Consider the following 18260-nt stretch of genomic DNA (forward strand, 5'->3'; position numbering starts at 1 on the left):
GGAATTTTTGGGGTCACTCAAGTACACTATCATGTCATCGGCAAAGAGTGATGTTTTTATCTCTTCCTTTCCGATTTGCATATCCTTGATCTCCTTTTGCTGTCTAATTGCTCCAGCCAGGACTTCCAGTACTATGTTGAATAGGTAGGGGGAGAGTGGGCAGCCTTGTCGAGTCCCTGATTTTAGTGGGATTGCTTCAAGTTTCTTGCCATTAGGTTTGATGTTGGCTGTTGGTTTGCTGTATATTGCTTTTATTATGTTTAAATATGGGCCTTGGATTCCTGTTCTTTCCAGGACTTTTAACATGAAGGGGTGTTAGATTTTGTCCAATGCTTTCTCAGCATCTAGTGAGATGACCATGTGATATTGGTCTTTAAGTTTGTTTATATGTTGGATTACATTGATGGATTTCCTTACGTTATACCATCCCTGCATCCCAGGGATGAAGCCTACTTGGTCATGATGAATGATGGTTTTGATGTGTTCATGGATAAGGTTTGCAAGGATATTGTTGAGTATTTTTGCATCAATGTTCATAAGTGAGATTGGTCTGAAGTTCTCTTTCCTTGTAGGGTCTCTGTGTGGCTTAGGTACGAGGGTTATTGTAGCCTCAAAAAATGAGTTGGGTAATATTCCATCTGATTCTATCTTTTGGAATAGTTTGGCGAATATTGGTGTTATATCCCCAATAAATGTCTGATAAAATTCTGCACTGAACCCGTCTGGACCTGGCCTTTTTTTGGTTGGGAGGCTTTTGATGACTTCTTCTATTTTTTTAGGTGTTATTGGGTTATTTAGATGTTTGACTTGGTCCTGGTTAAACTTTGGGACCTTGTATCTGTCTAGGAATTCGTCCATTTCCTCCAGATTTTCCAATTTTGTCTAGTATAATTTTTTGTACTAGGATCTGATGATTTCTTGAATTTCCTTAGATTCAGTTGTTATGTCCCCACTTTTCTTTCTGATTTTGTTAATTAGGATACTCTCTCTTTGCCCTTTAGTTAGTCTGGCTAGGGGTTTATCAATCTTGTTGATTTTCTCAAAGAACCATCTCTTGGTTTTGTTGAATTTTTCAATGGTTCTATTTGTTTCTATTTTGTCTATTTCTGCCCTAATTTTGATTATTTCTTGCCATCTACTCTTTTTGGGTATATCTGCTTCCTTTTGTTCTAGGACTTTTAGCTGTGCTGTCAGGTTGCTGTTGTGAGCTCTCTCCAGTTTCTTTTTGGAAGCACTTAGGGCTATGAGTTTTCCTCTCAATATTGCTTTCATTGCATCCCATAGGTTTGGGTATATTGTGTTATGGTTTTTGTTGAATTCTAGAAAGTCCTTAATTTCTTTTTTTATTTCTTCACTGACCCTACTATCCTTTAACAGAGCATTGTTTAGTTTCCATGTGTATGTGGGATTTTTGTTGTCTTTGTTGTTGTTAAAGACCAGCCGTAGACCATGATGATCTGAGAGGATGCATGGGAGTATTTCAATCTTCTTATATCGATGAAGGCTCGGTCTGTGTCCAATTATGTGGTCAATTTTCGAGAAGGTTCCATGGGGTGGTGAGAAGAAGTTGTATTCTTTTACTTTAGGATAGTATGTTCTGTATATATCTATTAATTCTAGTTGGTTCAATGTCTCTGCTAGTTTTGCAGTGTCCTTGTTCAGTTTCTGTTTCCCTGATCTGTCCATTTGTGAGAGTGGGGTATTAAAGTCTCCCACTATTATTGTGTGGGGTGAAATGTATTTTTCAGCTTTAGTAGAGTTTCTTTTATGAATGTGGGTGATTTTTTATTTGGAGCATATATGTTAAGGATTGAGAGTTTCTCCTGACAGATTTCCCTGGTAATGAGTAAAAAGTGTCCTTCTCTATCTTTTTTGATAACTTTTGGTTGGAAATTTGCTTTATTCGATATTAGAATAGACACTCCAACTTGCTTCTTAGAGCTGTTTTCTTGGAAGTTTTTTCCCACCCTTTTACTCTGAGATAGTGTCTGTCTCTGTCTCTGAGATGAGTTTCCTGTATGCAGCAAAAGGCTGGATTTTGTTTATGTATCCAGTCTGATAGTCTATGTCTCTTTATTGGGGAGTTGAGACCATTTATGTTAATAGATATCAAGGAATAATTGTTTCTGTTTCCTGCCATTTTTGCTTTTTTGGGTTGAGTTGTGTCTGTGATTTTTTCTTCTTTTAGTTTTCTTGTTTAGAAGTTTTCTTGTTTTTATTAGGATGTGTTTTCCCTCCTTGTATTGGGTTTTCCACCTATAATTCGTTGTAGTGCTGGGTTTGTGGTCAGATATTGTGTGAATTTTGATTTGTCTTGAAATATCTTTGTCTCTCCATCGATGGTGATTGATAGTCTTGCTGGGTATAGCAGCTTGGGCTGGCACTTGTGCTCTCTTAAGGAGTGCATGATATCTGTCCAGGCTCTTCTAGCTTTCATATTCTCTGTTGAGAAATCGGGTGTGAGTCTGATTGGTCTGCCTTTATATGTTACCTGACCTTTTTCCCTCACTGCTTTTAGTATTCTTTCTTTACTTTGGGCACTTGATGTTTTTACTATTATGTTTCGGGAGGTATTTCTTTTGTGGTCCAACCTATTTGGAGTTCTACAGGCTTCTTTTATGCTCGTGGTCATCTCATTCTTGAGGGTAGGGAAGTTTTCTTCTATGATTTTGTTGAAGATATTTACTGTGCCTCTTAGTTGATACTCTTCTCCCTCTTCTATTCCTATTATCCTTAGGTTTGGTCTTCTCATTGTGTCTTGTATTTCCTGGACATTTTGGGTTAGGAGCTTTTTGTTTTTTGCATCTTCTCTGGCTGTTTTGTCTATTTTTGCAATGTTGTCTTCTGCCCCCGAGATTCTCTCCTCGATCTCTTGTAATCTGTTAAAAATGCTTGCTTCTGTGACTCCTGATTTCTTTTTTTGGTGTTCTGACTCTAGGGTTATCTCTTTTAGCGTTTTCTTAATTGTGTCAATTTCTGTTTTAATTTCCCTCTTTCATTTTTTTATTTCTTTGGTTCTGTTTTCCTCTCATTCTTTGAGTTCTTTGAGTGTTTTTCTTGTTTCTACTTTAAAAGCTTTTGAATCTTTTTGCTTTTACTCCCTTTTTTGTTTAAGTAACTCTATCAGCGTCTTGAGGCATGATTCCAGGTCTGTGTCTTCTTCTTCTGGAGTGTTTGGAATTCCGATGTTTGCTACTATCGGAGAGCTGGGTTCTGGTGTTGATAGATTGTCTTGGTTTCCTTGGGATATATTCTTTCTCTTTACTCTTGTCATTTTTTTGTCAGTGATATGTTCTTACCTTTCCCTTTTATCTGGTCTGTGTCCCTGGTATACTTTTCGTGTGCACTCCGCAGAGATCTGTCTACTCCCTGGCAGCCCAGGTTCCGGGTGACAGCTGGGCCAGGCTCCGCTCTGAGTCCTGAAGTTGCCTCCGGGTGGAAACAGAGGTTCTTAATATCTGTTCCTGGTCACAGATGCTCAGCCTCTCCGAGCCACCTTTCCGGCTGGCAGGTGGGCCAGGCTCCGCTCTGTGTCCTGAAGTCGTCTCCGGGTGGGAACAGAAGTTCCTAAAATCTGTTCCCGGTCACTGGATTGGGGAGGACAGGGCAGGTCAGGGCAGGGGGTGCCCTTTCCGTGTGCACTCCGCAGAGATCCTTCTTCTCCCCAGCAGCCTAGGTCTCCCACTCACCAGTTGCTCAGCCTGTATTAGCCGCCTTTCCGGCTGGCTGTTGGGCCAGGCTCTGCTCTTGTCCTGAAGTCGTCTACGGGTGGGAACAGAAGTTTCTAAGATCTGTTCCTGGTCACTGGATCGGGGAGGACAGGGCAGGTCAGGGCAGGGGATGCCCTTTCTGTGTGCACTCCGTAGAGATTCCTCTGCTCTCCAGCAGCCTAGGTCTCCCACTCACCAGTTGCTCAGCCTGTAGGAGCCGCCTTTCCGGCTGGCAGTTGGGCCAGGCTCTGCTCTGTGTCCTGAAGTCGTCTACGGGTGGGAACAGAAGTTCCTAAGATCTGTTCCTGGTCACTGGATCGGGGAGGACAGGGCAGGTCAGGGCAAGGGGTGCTCTTTCTGCGTGCACTCCGTAGAGATCCCTCTGCTCTCCAGCAGCCTAGGTCTCCCACTCACCAGTTGCTCAGCCTGTAGGAGCCGCCTTTCCGGCTGGCAGTTGAGCCAGGCTCCGCTCTGCGTCCTGAAGTCGTCTCCGGGTGGGAACAGAAGTTTCTATGATCTGTTCCCGGTCACAGTTGCTCAGCCTGTACGAGCCGCCTTTCCGGCTGGCAGTTGGGCCAGGCTCCGCTCTGCGTCCTGAAGTCGTCTCTGGGTGGGAACAGAAGTTCCTAAGATCTGTTCCTGGTCACAGTTGCTCAGCCTGTCCATAGTTTTTTTTAAACGACTTTATTTTACAAAACAAAGATAAATGTACAGATTTTAAACATTTTTTGCTTAAAATTATACTTTTTTGTCAGTACTGTTTTTTCAGACATTAAAATAATTTTTCACATAAAACCATGTAAATATATTTTTTTTTTAGTCAGTACTTGATTTTTTTCAAGGGCCCAACAGTACACATTGAAAACCCAATAGTTACAATAAGCGTAAACTACGTGCAAAACAAAACAAAACATGGAAACAGTAAAAGTCTTCTTGTTTGTAAATATATGTATTTTTTTTGTTTTCTTTATTTCTTGGACTTCATACAGTCTGTGAGTTGTTTCTGGGGGAGTGCAAGCCTCTGGGGTTAGCATCCCACTATAAGTGACTGCATATTATGTCTGTTCTTTTGTGATTGGGTTATCTCACTCAGGATGATCTTCTCTAGATGCAGCCATTTTCTTAAGAATTTGGTTAAGTCATTGTTTCTGGTGGCTGAGTAGTATTCCATTGTGTATATGTACCACAATTATTGTATCCATTCGTGGGTGCTTTTTTATTTGGAGCATATATGTTAAGTATTGAGAGTTCCTCCTGACAGATTTCCCCGGTAATGAGTAAAAAGTGTCCTTCCTTATCTTTTTTGATAACTTTTGGTTGGAAATTTACTTTATTCGATATTAGAATAGCCACTCCAGCTTGCTTCTTGGAGTTGTTTGCTTGGAAATTTTTTTCCCACCCTTTTACTCTGAGATAGTGTCTGTCTTTGTCTCTGAGATGAGTTTCCTGTATGCAGCAAAAGGCTGGGTTTTGTTTATGTATTCAGTCTGATAGTCTATGTCTCTTTATTGGGGAGTTGAGACCATTTATGTTAATAGATATCAAGGAATAGTTGTTTCTGTTTCCTGCTATTATTGCTTTTTTGGGTTGAGTTGTGTCTGTGTTTTTTTTTTTTTTAGTTTTCTTGTTTAGGAGTTTTCTTGTTCTTACTAGGCTGTATTTTCCCTCATTTCTTTCATCTTCTTCTCCTGGGTATATGCTTCTTCTATTTGTTAGATTTAAAATTATATTTACGTGCTTTTCTAATTTTGGGTTCTTTGCAAAAAAATTATTTCTTGCTTTTCCTAGGGTGAAGTTTCACTTTTTGTTATTATTTATTATTTTTATAGTGCTTGATTTATGGACAGATATTGTGTAAATTTGCTTTTGTATGGAAATACCTTCTCCATCTTTGTAATTGAGAGTTTGCTTGGATATCGTAACCTTGGTTGCCATTTGTGTGATTTTATGGTCTGTATGATGTCAGTCTAAGATCTCCTATCTTTTATAGACTCTGTTGAAAACTCTGGTGTAATTCTGATTGATCCGCCTTTATATGTTATCTGTTCTTTTTTTCTAATGGTTTTAGTATTCTTTTTTCCTTTTGAACGTTTGTTGTTTTGACTATTATGTTTCCGAACAAATTTTTCTCTAGCTTAATCTCTTTGGGGTTCTGAAAACTTTTTGTATGTTTGTGGTCATCTCGTTGTTTAGGGTAGGAAAGTTTTCTTCCATAATTTTGTTGAAGATATTTACTGAGCTTTTCAGTTGGGAGTCTTCATTCTCACTCCTGGCAGGCTGGAAGTCCTGGTGAAGCTGACCCAGGTCTGGCTTTGGTCTGGAAGCATACATTCCCTGAGTCTTCATTCTCTTAATATTGACTATTATACCTCATCATATCTGACTTCATACACCTGACATAATTTAGACAACAAAAAGAATAATTCGGAACAGGCTGAGTAACTGGTGAGTGGGAGACCTAGGCTGCTGGGGAGCAGAGGGATCTCTGCGGAGTGCACACGGAAAAGGCACCCCCTGCCCTGACCTGCCCTGTCCTCCCCGATACAGTGACTGGGAACAGATCTTAGGAACTTCTGTTCCCACCCTGAGACGACTTCAGGGCACAGAGCAGAGCCTGGCCCAACAGCCAGCTGGAAAGGCGGCTCGAACAGGCTGAGAAACTGCGACCTGGAACAGATCTTAGGAGCTTCTGTTCCCACCCGGAGACGACTTCAGGACACAGAGCGGAGCCTGGCCCAACTGCCAGCCAGAAAGGCGGCTCGTACAGGCTGAGAAACTGTGACCTGGAACAGATCTTAGGAACTTCTGTTCCCACCCGGAGACGACTTCAGGACGCAGAGCGGAGCCTGGCCCAACTGGCAGCCGGAAAGGCGGCTCGAACAGGCTGAGCAACTGGTGAGTGGGAGACCTAGGCTGCGGGGGAGCAGAGGGATCTCTGCAGAGTGCACACGGAAAGGGCACCCCCTGCCCTGACCTGCCCTGTCCTCCCCGATCCAGTGACTGGGAACAGATCTTAAGAACTTCTGTTCCCACCCGGAGACGACTTCAGGACACAGAGCAGAGCCTGGCCCAACAGCCAGCCAGAAAGGCTGCTCGAACAGGTTGAGCAACTGGTGAGTGGGAGACCTAGGCTGCGGGGGAGCAGAGGGATCTCTGCGGAGTGCACACGGAAAGGGCACCCCGTGCCCTGACCTGCCCTGTCCTCCCCTATCCAGTTACTGGGAACAGATCTTAGGAACTTCTGTTCCCACCCGTAGACGACTTCAGGACACAGAGCAGAGCCTGGCCCACCTGCCAGCCAGAAATGTGGCTTGGAGAGGCTGAGCATCTGTGACCAGGAACAGAACTTAGGAACGTCTGTTCCCACCCGGAGGTGACTTCAGGACGCAATGCGGAGCCTAGCCCAGCTGCCACCCGGGACCTGGGCTGCCGGGGAGTAGAGAGATCTCTGTGGTGTGCACACGGAAAGTGTACCAGGGACACAGACCAGATACAAGGGAAAGGTAAGAACATATCACTGACAACAAAATGGCAAGAGGAAAGAGAAAGAGTATATCCCAAAGAAACCAAGACAATCTAGCAACACCAGAACCCAGCTCTCCGATAGTAGCAAACATCAGAATTCCAAATACTCTAGAGAAAGAAGACACAGACCTGAAATCATGACTCAAGACGCCGATAGAGTTACTTAAACAAGAAAGGGAGGAAAAGCAAAAAGATTCAGAAGCTTTTAAAAAAGAAACAAGAAAAACACTCAAAGAAATCAAAGAACAAGATGAAAACAGAACCAAAGAAATAAAGGAATGGAAGAGGGAAATTAAAACAGAAATTGACACAATAAAGAAAGTGCTAAAAGAGATAACCCTAGAGTCAGAACACCAAAAAAAGAAATCAGGAGTCACAGAAGCAAGCATTTCCAACAGATTACAAGAGATCGAGGAGAGAATCTCGGGGGCAGAAGACAACATTGCAAACATAGACAAAACAGCCAGAGAAGATGCAAAAAAACAAAAAGCTCCTAACCCAAAATGTCCAGGAAATACAAGACACAATGAGAAGACCGAACCTAAGGATAATAGGAATAGAAGAGGGAGAAGAGTATCAACTAAGAGGCACAGTAAATATCTTCAACAAAATCATAGAAGAAAACTTCCCTACCCTCAAGAATGAGATGACCACGAGCATAAAAGAAGCCTTCAGAACTCCAAATAGGTTGGACCAGAAAAGAAATACCTCCTGACACATAATAGTAAAAACATCAAGTGCCCAAAGTAACGAAAGAATACTAAAAGCAGTAAGGGAAAATGGTCAGGTAACATATAAAGGCAGACCAATCAGACTCACACCCGATTTCTCAACAGAGACTATGAAAGCTAGAAGAGCCTGGACAGACATCATGCACTCCTTAAGAGAGCACAAGTGCCAGCCCAAGCTGCTATACCCAGCAAAACTATCAATCACCATCGATGGAGAGACAAAGATATTTCAAGACAAATCAAAATTCACACAATATCTGACCACAAACCCAGCACTACAACGAATTATAGGTGGAAAACCCAATACAAGGAGGGAAAACAAAGCCTAATAAAAACAAGAAAACTCCTAAACAAAAAAACCAAAAGAAGAAAAAAACACAGACACAACTCAACCCAAAAAAGCAAAAATGGCAGGAAACAGAAACAATTATTCCTTGATATCTATTAACATAAATGGTCTCAACTCTCCAATAAAGAGACATAGACTATCAGACTGGATACATAAACAAAATCCAGCCTTTTGCTGCATACAGGAAACTCATCTCAGAGACAGAGACAGACACTATCTCAGAGTAAAAGGGTGAAAAAAAAACTTCCAAGCAAACAGCTCCAAGAAGCAAGCTGGAGTGGCTATTCTAATATTGAATAAAGTAAACTTCCAACCAAAAGTTATCAAAAAAAATAAAGAAGGACAATTTTTACTCATTACCGGGGAAATCTGTCAGGAGGAACTCTCAATCCTTAACATATATGCTCCAAATAAAAAATCACCCACATTCATAAAAGAAACTCTACTAAAGCTCAAAAAATACATTTCACCCCACACAATAATAGTGGGAGACTTTAACACCCCACTCTCACCAATGGACAGATCAGGGAAACAGAAACTGAACAAGGACACTGCAAAACTAGCAGAGACTTTGAACCAACTAGAATTAATAGATATATACAGAACATACTATCCTAAAGTAAAAGAATACACTTTCTTCTCACCACCCCATGGCACCTTCTCGAAAATTGACCACATAATTGGACACAGAACGAGCCTTCATTGATATAAGAAGATTGAAATACTCCTATGTATCCTCTCAGATCACCATGGTCTACGGCTGGTCTTTAACAACAACAAAGACAACAAAATGCCCACATACACATGGAAACTAAACAACGCTCTGTTAAAGGATAGCAGGGTCAAAGAAGAAATAAAGAAAGAAATTAAGGACTTTCTAGAATTCAACGAAAATGATAACACAACATACCCAAACCTATGGGATGCAATGAAAGCAGTATTGAGAGGAAAACTCATTGCCCTAAGTGCTTCCAAGAAGAAACTGGAGAGAGCTCACATCAGCAACCTGACAGCACAGCTAAAAGCCCTAGAACAAAAGGAAGCAGATATACCTAAAAAGAGTAGACGGCAAGAAATAATCAAAATTAGGGCAGAAATAGACCAAATAGAAACAAAAAAAAACCATTGAAAAAATCAACAAAACAAAGAGTTGGTTCTTTGAGAAAATCAACAAGATTGATAAACCCCTAGCCAGACTAACTAAAGGGCAAAGAGAGAGTATCCAAATTAACAAAGTCAGAAAGGAAAGTGGTGACATAACAACTGAAACTAAGGAAATTCAAAAAATCATCAGATCGTACTACAAAAACTTATACTCCACAAAATTGGAAAATCCGGAGGAAATGGACGAATTCCTAGACAGATACAAAGTCCCAAAGTTAAACCAGGACCAAGTAAACCATCTAAATAACCCCATAACACCTAAAGAAATAGAAGAAGTCATCAAAAGCCTCCCAACCAAAAAAAGGCCAGGTCCAGACGGGTTCAGTGCAGAATTTTATCAGACATTTATTGGGGATATAACACCAATATTCGCCAAACTATTCCAAAAGATAGAATCAGATGGAATATTACCCAACTCATTATTTGAGGCTACAATAACCCTCGTACCTAAGCCACACAAAGACCCTACAAGGAAAGAGAACTTCAGACCAATCTCACTTATGAACATTGATGCAAAAATACTCAACAAAATCCTTGCAAACCCAATCCAAGAACACATAAAAACCATCATTCATCATGACCAAGTAGGCTTCATCCCTGGGATGCAGGGATGGTTTAACATAAGGAAATCCATCAATGTAATCCACCATATAAACAAACTTAAAGACCAAAATCACATGGTCATCTCACTAGACGCTGAGAAAGCATTGGACAAAATCCAACACCCCTTCATGTTAAAAGTCCTGGAAAGAACAGGAATCCAAGGCCCATATTTAAACATAATAAAAGCAATATACAGCAAACCAACAGCCAACATCGAACTTAATGGCGAGAAAGTTGAAGCAATCCCACTAAAATCAGGGACTCGACAAGGCTGCCCACTCTCTCCCTACATATTTAACATAGTCCTGGAAGTCCTGGCTGGAGCAATTAGACAGCAAAAGGAGATCAAGGGGATACAAATCGGAAAGGAAGAGATAAAAACATCACTCTTTGCCGATGATATGATAGTGTACTTGAATGACCCCAAAAATTCCACCAGAGAACTCCTACAGCTGATAAACAAGTTCAGCAAAGTGGCCAGATACAAAATTAACTCAAACAAATCAGTAGCCTTCCTATACTCAAAGGACAATCATGTGGAGAAAGAAATTAGGAAAAGGTACCCCTCACAATAGTTACAAAAACTATGAAATACCTTGGTGTGACTCTAACTAAGGAAGTGAAGGACCTGTATGACAAGAACTTCAAACCTCTAAAGAAAGAAATTGAGGAGGATCTCAGAAAATGGAAAGATCTCCCATGCTCATGGATTGGAAAGATCAACATCTTAAAAATGGCCATCCTACCAAAAGCAATCTACAGATTCAATGCAATCCCTATCAAAATTCCAACCCAGTTCTTCATGGAATTGGAAAGATCAATGTGCAATTTCATATGGAATAACAAAAGACCTAGAATAGCAAAATCCATCCTCAACAACAAAAAAACATCTGCGGGAATCACTATTTCTGACCTCAAGCTATATTACAAGGCAATTGTGCTGAAAACTGCATGGTACTGGTACAGAAATAGGCAAGTGGATCAATGGAATAGAATAGAAGATCCAGAAATGAGCCCTAATGGTCACCTGATTTTTGACAAAGGAGCAGTAAACATTCAATGGAAAAAGGACAGCCTATTCAACAAATGGTGCTGGTCCAACTGGCACTCAACATGCAAAAGAATGAAAATAGACCTGTTCTTATCTCCTTGTACAAAGCTCAAGTGTAAGTGGATTAAAGATCTCCACATTAACCCAGATACACTGGAACTATTAGATGAGAAAGTAGGGAAAACCTTTGAACACATAGGGACAGGAGAAAATTTCCTGAACAAAACACCAATGGCTCAAGCTCTAAGGTCAAAGATTAACAAATGGGACTTAATGAGATTGCAAAGTTTCTGTAAGGTTAAGGACATCTTCAAGAAAACAAAACGGTAACCAACAGAATGGGAAAAGATCTTTACCAACACCACATCAGATAGAGGCCTAATATCCAAGGTGTACAAAGAACTCAAAAAGCTAGACACCAGAGAATCAAATAACCCTATTAAAAATGGGGTACAGAGCTAAACAAATCATTTTCAGTTGAGGAATACCAAATGGCCGAAAAACATCTCAGGAAGTGCTCGACATCCTTAGCCATCAGGGAAATGCAAATCAAAACAACCCTAAGATTCCACCTCACACCAGTCAGATTGGCCAAGATCCAAAACTCAGATGACAGCAGATGCTGGTGAGGCTGCGGAGAAATATGAACACTTCTCCACTGTTGGTGGGGTTGCAAGCTAATACAACCACTCTGGAAATCTGTCTGGCGATACCTCAGAAAATTGGATATAGTACTACCTGAAGACCCAGCTATACCACTTCTGGGCATATACCCCAGAGACACTTTAATACACAACAAAGATATATGCACCACAATGTTCATAGCGGCTCTATTTATAATAGCCAGAAGCTGGAAGGAACCCAGATGTCCTTCAGAAGACGAATGGATACAAAAATTGTGGTACATATACACAATGGAATACTACTCAGCCACCAGAAACAATGACTTAACCAAATTCTTAAGAAAATGGCTGCATCTAGAGAAGATCATCCTGAGTGAGATAACCCAGTCACAAAAGAACAGACATAATATGCAGTCACTGATAGTGGGATGCTAACCCCAGAGGCTTGCACTCCCCCAGAAACAACTCACAGACTTTATGAATTTTAAGAAATAAAGAAAACAAAAAATATACATATATTCACAAAACAAGAATACTTTGACTATTTCCATGTTGCGTTTGGTTTTGCATGTACTTTACGCTTATTGCAACTAGTACGTTTTCAATGCATACTGTCAAGCCCTTGAAAAAAATCAAGTACTGACTAAAAAACATATTCACATGGTTTTATGTAAAATTTATTTTAATGTCTGAAAAAACAGTACTGACAAAAATGTATAATTTTAAGCAAAAAATGTTTAACATCTTTACATGTATCTTTGTTTTGCAAAATAAAGTCGTTTAAAAAAAAGAATATTTCATCAAGATCTTTGGAAAAATATGAGCCAGCAGCATTAGGAAGGGTGGTAAGTTTAACTGATACAACACTAGCCTCAGGATAGGCCCTAAACTCATGGAATCTATATACAGGTAAGTCATTTCTATCTTTTCTTCATTCTGTTTGCCATTTAGATGGGTCCAAAGGCATAAAGATAAAAACAAGTTTTGAATATTACCAATAGATCTCAACTGTAAGAAGTAAAAACAATATCTCAATAAAATATCATTTGGCTAAAGAGAGTAACTTGGTCTCCTAACACTTATACCAAACCTGGCACTACACAGAAAGACCCATTGCACCTGGCAAAGTTAGATCCATCAACTCCACATAAAATATGTAACTTGAACATTACCAGTATCATTTTTCTCCAACTATTGAAAAATAAGGGACTTCCCAAGAAATAGTATTGAGCTCTCTCTGAATGGAGTTATTGTTATAATAATTTGGGTTTTTCATGTGATATTTGTATTACCACATACTCATTCAGAAGTTTTTCATTGTCTTCAAAGTAATACTAAGTAACCACAAAAATTAAATAAATCAATATAGAACCACATCAGGGAATATTTTCAAATTAGTATTATGTAGACAGCTCCATTTTAGTTTCAAAATTCTAGAAAATTTGAGGTAACAAAAGTGTGGACAGAGATTTATTTCCATTGAAGCCATAGAAAATCAGTTGCAGAACTATCCAGTGTACATAAATGTTTCTAACAAACACAGTCAGTAGATAAAATGTAAACAATGCATAGAACATTTAAAATACTGGAGAGACCGATTTTGAAAATAATGTAAAGGCTTGTGAGTTAATATATGAAAGTAAGACATGTATTCCTGGCCATACTGATATGTATTTGCTTCAAAAATTAACTGGCTCTTATACCCTTAAATAAATAAAACTAAAAATGTTCATCTGATCAACATGACTGTGTATTTCTAAAGCATCAAATTTGATAGGGAGATGTTAAAATTATGTTCTTTCATCCTAAGCAGAAACAAGACCCATTGGAAATGGTTCTGAACATATCACTCCAAAATTCATCACACCGAAGAAAAACTTATAACAGATAATACAGTAAGTACACAGATAAGTATTTTCTCACATAATACCTTCAAATTGCCTATACATTTACATGCATATCAGTAGAAGCAATAAATTTACATTGAGATAAATATAAAAATCAGAATAAATAAATAATTGTTCCATTAAGCAGATAGATAATATATTAGAGGTGTTTGGAGAAATAATATCAGGATGATATTCATCATTTATGAAAAATCCAAGAAGATATTTGTGGGCTACTTTATGGAAAACAAACATGGCATAGAGAAAACGAACATCCCCAATAAATAAAGATGTATACTGATAAATTGAAGAATTCAGGATATTTTTTTAATTTGGAGATTTATTTTCTCACAATAATAAAAATTTCAGAAAAGACTTGGAAAATTGATAAACTTTTGAAAAATTCACACAGAAATATTCAAGCTTTGCAAAGTAGTGTTTGGAAAGCTGAAAAATATGGAAATGTCAATACAAGGCATTTTTGTTCCTGGAGTAGAGCTGCTTCTGGATCATGAAGGAATGCACAAATATATCAGAGGACTGGTACTACACTGTGAACCTGGGAGCATCAAGAGCACAAAGGTGCAGCAAAAATGCTTACCTTTGGGATGAGATAGTTTCTGAATTTAATATCACAGGTCACTGCATGGGGTAAGCTGTTGGGGTTGAGGTCGATGAATCTCTGAATCTCGTGAATTGTGGCATCCGTGTAGGGCATCTGGCTCCTGTCCTGCATGCAGGGGCTGCGATGTCTGCCAATCACACGCTCAATCTCTTCCTGAACTTTAGCTGGTTGGTCATAGTAAAAAGCAAAGAAATGGGAAAAACATAATATGTTTGTCATAATGTAAGGCCATAACCAGATTAATATAAGTGTGCCAAAAGAGTTATAATTGTGAATTTAATGTTCATGCATAAAATTGTATAAACTTACATTTATACAGAAATAACGTGTTCTGGATTAAATCAATATCCTTTTACATAGGTATTATGACAGATCAGCATATGCTTATTTTTATCCGTAACAGCAAAGAAAGTATAGTTATTTGAAATATCAAATAAAACAGTAAATCAACATATTTTAGTCCTTGGTTAAAGTCATTAGTTTTAGCTTATTTTTCCCGCACCCTTGTGTTTATAACATATCCAGTGTCCCAAATTGTCAGATATAGTTTTCAATTCTATTTTTGTCTATCTGTTTCTCTCCTTTAACTCTGTTTGTTCTGAGTCATCTCAGGTTCTGAAATCAGGTTCCATTTAGATAAATGGGGCTCTTCTTACTGTTTTTTTGATTTGAGACAAGTGACTTAATCTTTCTGTGAACTAGAAAAGGTGTCTTAAAATCTAACTCATCATGTCTGTAAAGTGGCTATGCTGGAACCTGAACCATAGTTTTGAAGACTGTTTCTCTCTCTCTCTCTCTCTCTCTCTCTCTCTCTCTCTCTCTCTCTCTATCTCTTTATCTCTCCCTTTGTGCCTTTGTGTGTGTGTGTGTGTGTGTGTGTGTTTGTGTGTGTGTGTGTGTGTGTGTATGTGACATGCTAGGAATGCTAGGATCACAGTTAGAATATGGAAGGTACCTTGACAGCTGGAGTTTAGGGAAGTCTGGTAGCAACTCAAGAAGCCAAGAGATGATAAACACAGGGCTCTGCAGGGGCCATTTGAAAGAGAAGAAGGGGCTTGCAATCCCATAGAACAACAATACCAACAAGCCAGTTCTTCCAGAGATTAAAACACTATCCAGTGTATACACACAGTTTGACCCAAGGTTCCATTTGCACATGTAGTAGAGGACATCTTTGATGGGAATCAATGAGAGAAAAATCCCTTGGTCCTGCCGTGGCTTGATGCTGAAATGTAGGGAACCATTATGCTGGGTGGGTGAGATGGTGAATACCCTACTAGAAGCAGAGGGAGGGATGATGAGATAGGGGATACAAAGAGAAATGCAGGAAATGTGATGCATTCTAAATTTAAATAAAACATATCCAATAAAATCAAAAAGAAAACAAAAGAAACCTTCATGTCCCACCATGTTTTGTATTCTGGGTGATAAGTGAAAAAAAAGATTTGGCAGGAAAGGGTCTTTTACAAGAGTACCAGGTACAAGGGAAAGATCATGACACCAAAACCAGAAACTGAGGAAGCCCTGATAGCTTCTGACAATCAATGCACCAAACCACTGTATTCTCAATACCTTTTTGCATTTTGATAGCCACTCCCCTTTTTAAAGATGAATTAGTGACCAGGAAGATGATATAAACATGACAGGAATTTGAAGGTCAGTGATTTGTTCACTACATTATGATATAGTGTTAGGATTCAAACTCAAAATTCTACCCAAACCTGCATTTCTTCTTCTTTTCACCCTTGCTGTGAGCAGAGCTTCTGCTCTAGATCCCAACAAATCCTGCCATACCCCAGTGGCAACTTGATTCCCCAGGTATTCTGACACATCCAGGATCACAGGTGAGACCCTCATACCCCACCCCAATACTTGGCAGAACAAGGTTCATGGACCCTGAACCCAGGAACAAGGACTCTGAGATGCAGACACACCATATAGCCTGAGTCCTTCAATCCTTTTAGTTTGCAACTATACCAAGAGTAGAGAGCCTCTGCTCTAGACTCCAATGTATTCAGTCCACATTGCAGTAGCAGATCAATCTCCAGGGGTTCTGAATAATCCAGAATCACAGGCTTCAGTCAGAGATAACCAGACCAATTAACACCAGAAATAACAAAATGTCAAGAGGCAAGCAACTCAAACCAATACTGATGGCAACATCCGAACCCAGATCTCCCACCACAGAAAGCCATGAATACTCCAACATACCTCTAAAGGAAGATACAAGTCTAAATTTTCATCTCATCAAAAAGGTTGAGGACTCTAAAAAATACATAAATAACTCCCTTAAAGAAAAACAGGAGAACACAGGAAAACACGCAGAAATTCCTAAAGAGGAAACACACATATACCTTAAAGAAATTCAGGAAAAGACAAACAGGTGAAGAAATTGAAGAATATCATCCAGGAACTAAAAAAGAAAACAGAAACATTAAATGAAACAGAAAAGAACACGAGCTTGGAGATGGAAAACCTAGAAAAAGAGGGTTGGAGTCACAGCTGCAAACATTACCAATAGAAGACAAGAGGTAGAGGAGAGAATCTCAGGTGCAGAAGATACCATAAAAGACAGTGACACAATAATCAAAGAAAATACAGAAAGCAAAAAGCTTCTAACTCCAAAAATTCAAGAAATCCAGGTGGCAATGAAAAGACTGAACCAGAGAATAATAGGTAGAGAACAGAATCCCAACTCATAGGGCCAGCAACCATCTTCAACAATATTATAGAAGAAAACTTCCCAACCTAAAAAAAAAGATGCACATAAACATATAAGAGGCCTACAAACAACAAACATGTGAGAACAGAAAAGAAATTATTCCTATCACATGATAATTAAAACACCAAATACACAGAAGTAAGAAAGAATATTGAAGGCAGTAAATGAAAAAGGTCACATAACACATAACGGCAGAGCTATCAGAATAACAGACTTCTCAATAGAGGCTCTAAAGGACAGAAGATCTTGGAAAGATCTCATACAGACACTATGATGGCTCCTTTCTCTGTGATAGGTCTATCTTGTGTCTAGTTGACACAAAATCAGCCAGTACAGTACCTTCTCATAAATTATCTATATAATCAGACAGCAAACAGATCTGAACAGATATTAAAAACATGGAATCAATTCTATGGATCCCAACAGACCACTAAAGACTATGGCTGATATTCAATAACAATAAAAAATAACAAATCCCACATACACATGAAACCCAAACAAATATCTACATAATAATGGCTTGGTTGGGGAAAAATAAAGAAGAAAACTAAGCAATTTTTAGAAGTTTAATGAGAATGATGGCACAACATACCAAAATTTATGAGACACAATGAAAGCAGTGCTGAGAGGAAAACTCATAGCTCTGGGTGCCTCCAAAAAGGAACTGGAGAGAGTATACATTCACAGCTTGAGAGCACACATGAAAGTTCTAGAAGAAAAGGTAGTAAATACACCCAAGATAAGAAGACAGCAAGAAATAATCAGACTCATAGCTGACATTAACCAACTAGAAACAAAGAGTACTATACAAAAAAAAAAATCATCAAAACTAGGAGCTGTTTTCTTGAAAAAAATCAACAAGATGGATAAAACCTTAGCCAACCTAACTACAGATCACAGAGACACTTTGCAAATTAACAAAATCAGGAATGAAATGAGAGACATAACAACAGAAACTGAGGAAATCCAAAAAATTATTAGATCATACTACAAATGCCTACACTCAAATAACTGTAAAATGTGGATAACACAGATGATTTTCTAGACAGATCTCACGTACAAAATTATATCAGTGTCAGATAAACCATCTAAATAGTCTCATAGCCCTTGAGGAAATAGAAACAGTCATTAGAAGCCTCTGAACCAAAAAATATTAGAACCAGATGGGTTTAGTGCAGAATTCTATCAGAACTTCAAAGACAATCAAATAGCATTACCTCTCAAACTATTCTATAAAATAGAAAGAGAAGGAATGATACACAATTCTCTTT

General features: G+C 39.0%; 1 protein-coding gene across 4 annotated transcripts in view; it reads right to left on the reverse strand.

The window, feature by feature from the left end:
• The window catches only part of LOC308417120 (cytochrome P450 2C29), a gene marked incomplete at both ends in the record, with an annotated part of 338086 nt that overhangs the window by 107380 nt on the left and 212446 nt on the right, over positions 1-18260 (reverse strand). For 3 of the 4 annotated variants that reach the window (XM_080912241.1, XM_080912237.1, XM_080912239.1), the window contains one exon: positions 14244-14431. The exons of the other annotated variant lie outside the window; for it this stretch is intronic. In XM_080912241.1, the coding sequence (XP_080768367.1) occupies positions 14244-14431 (188 nt within the window). The remainder of the gene's footprint in view (positions 1-14243; positions 14432-18260) is intronic. 4 annotated transcript variants of the gene reach the window in all.

The sequence above is a fragment of the Micromys minutus genome (genome assembly GCF_963924665.1).
Source record: "Micromys minutus genome assembly, chromosome: 2".
Classification (NCBI taxonomy): Eukaryota; Metazoa; Chordata; class Mammalia; order Rodentia; family Muridae; genus Micromys; species Micromys minutus.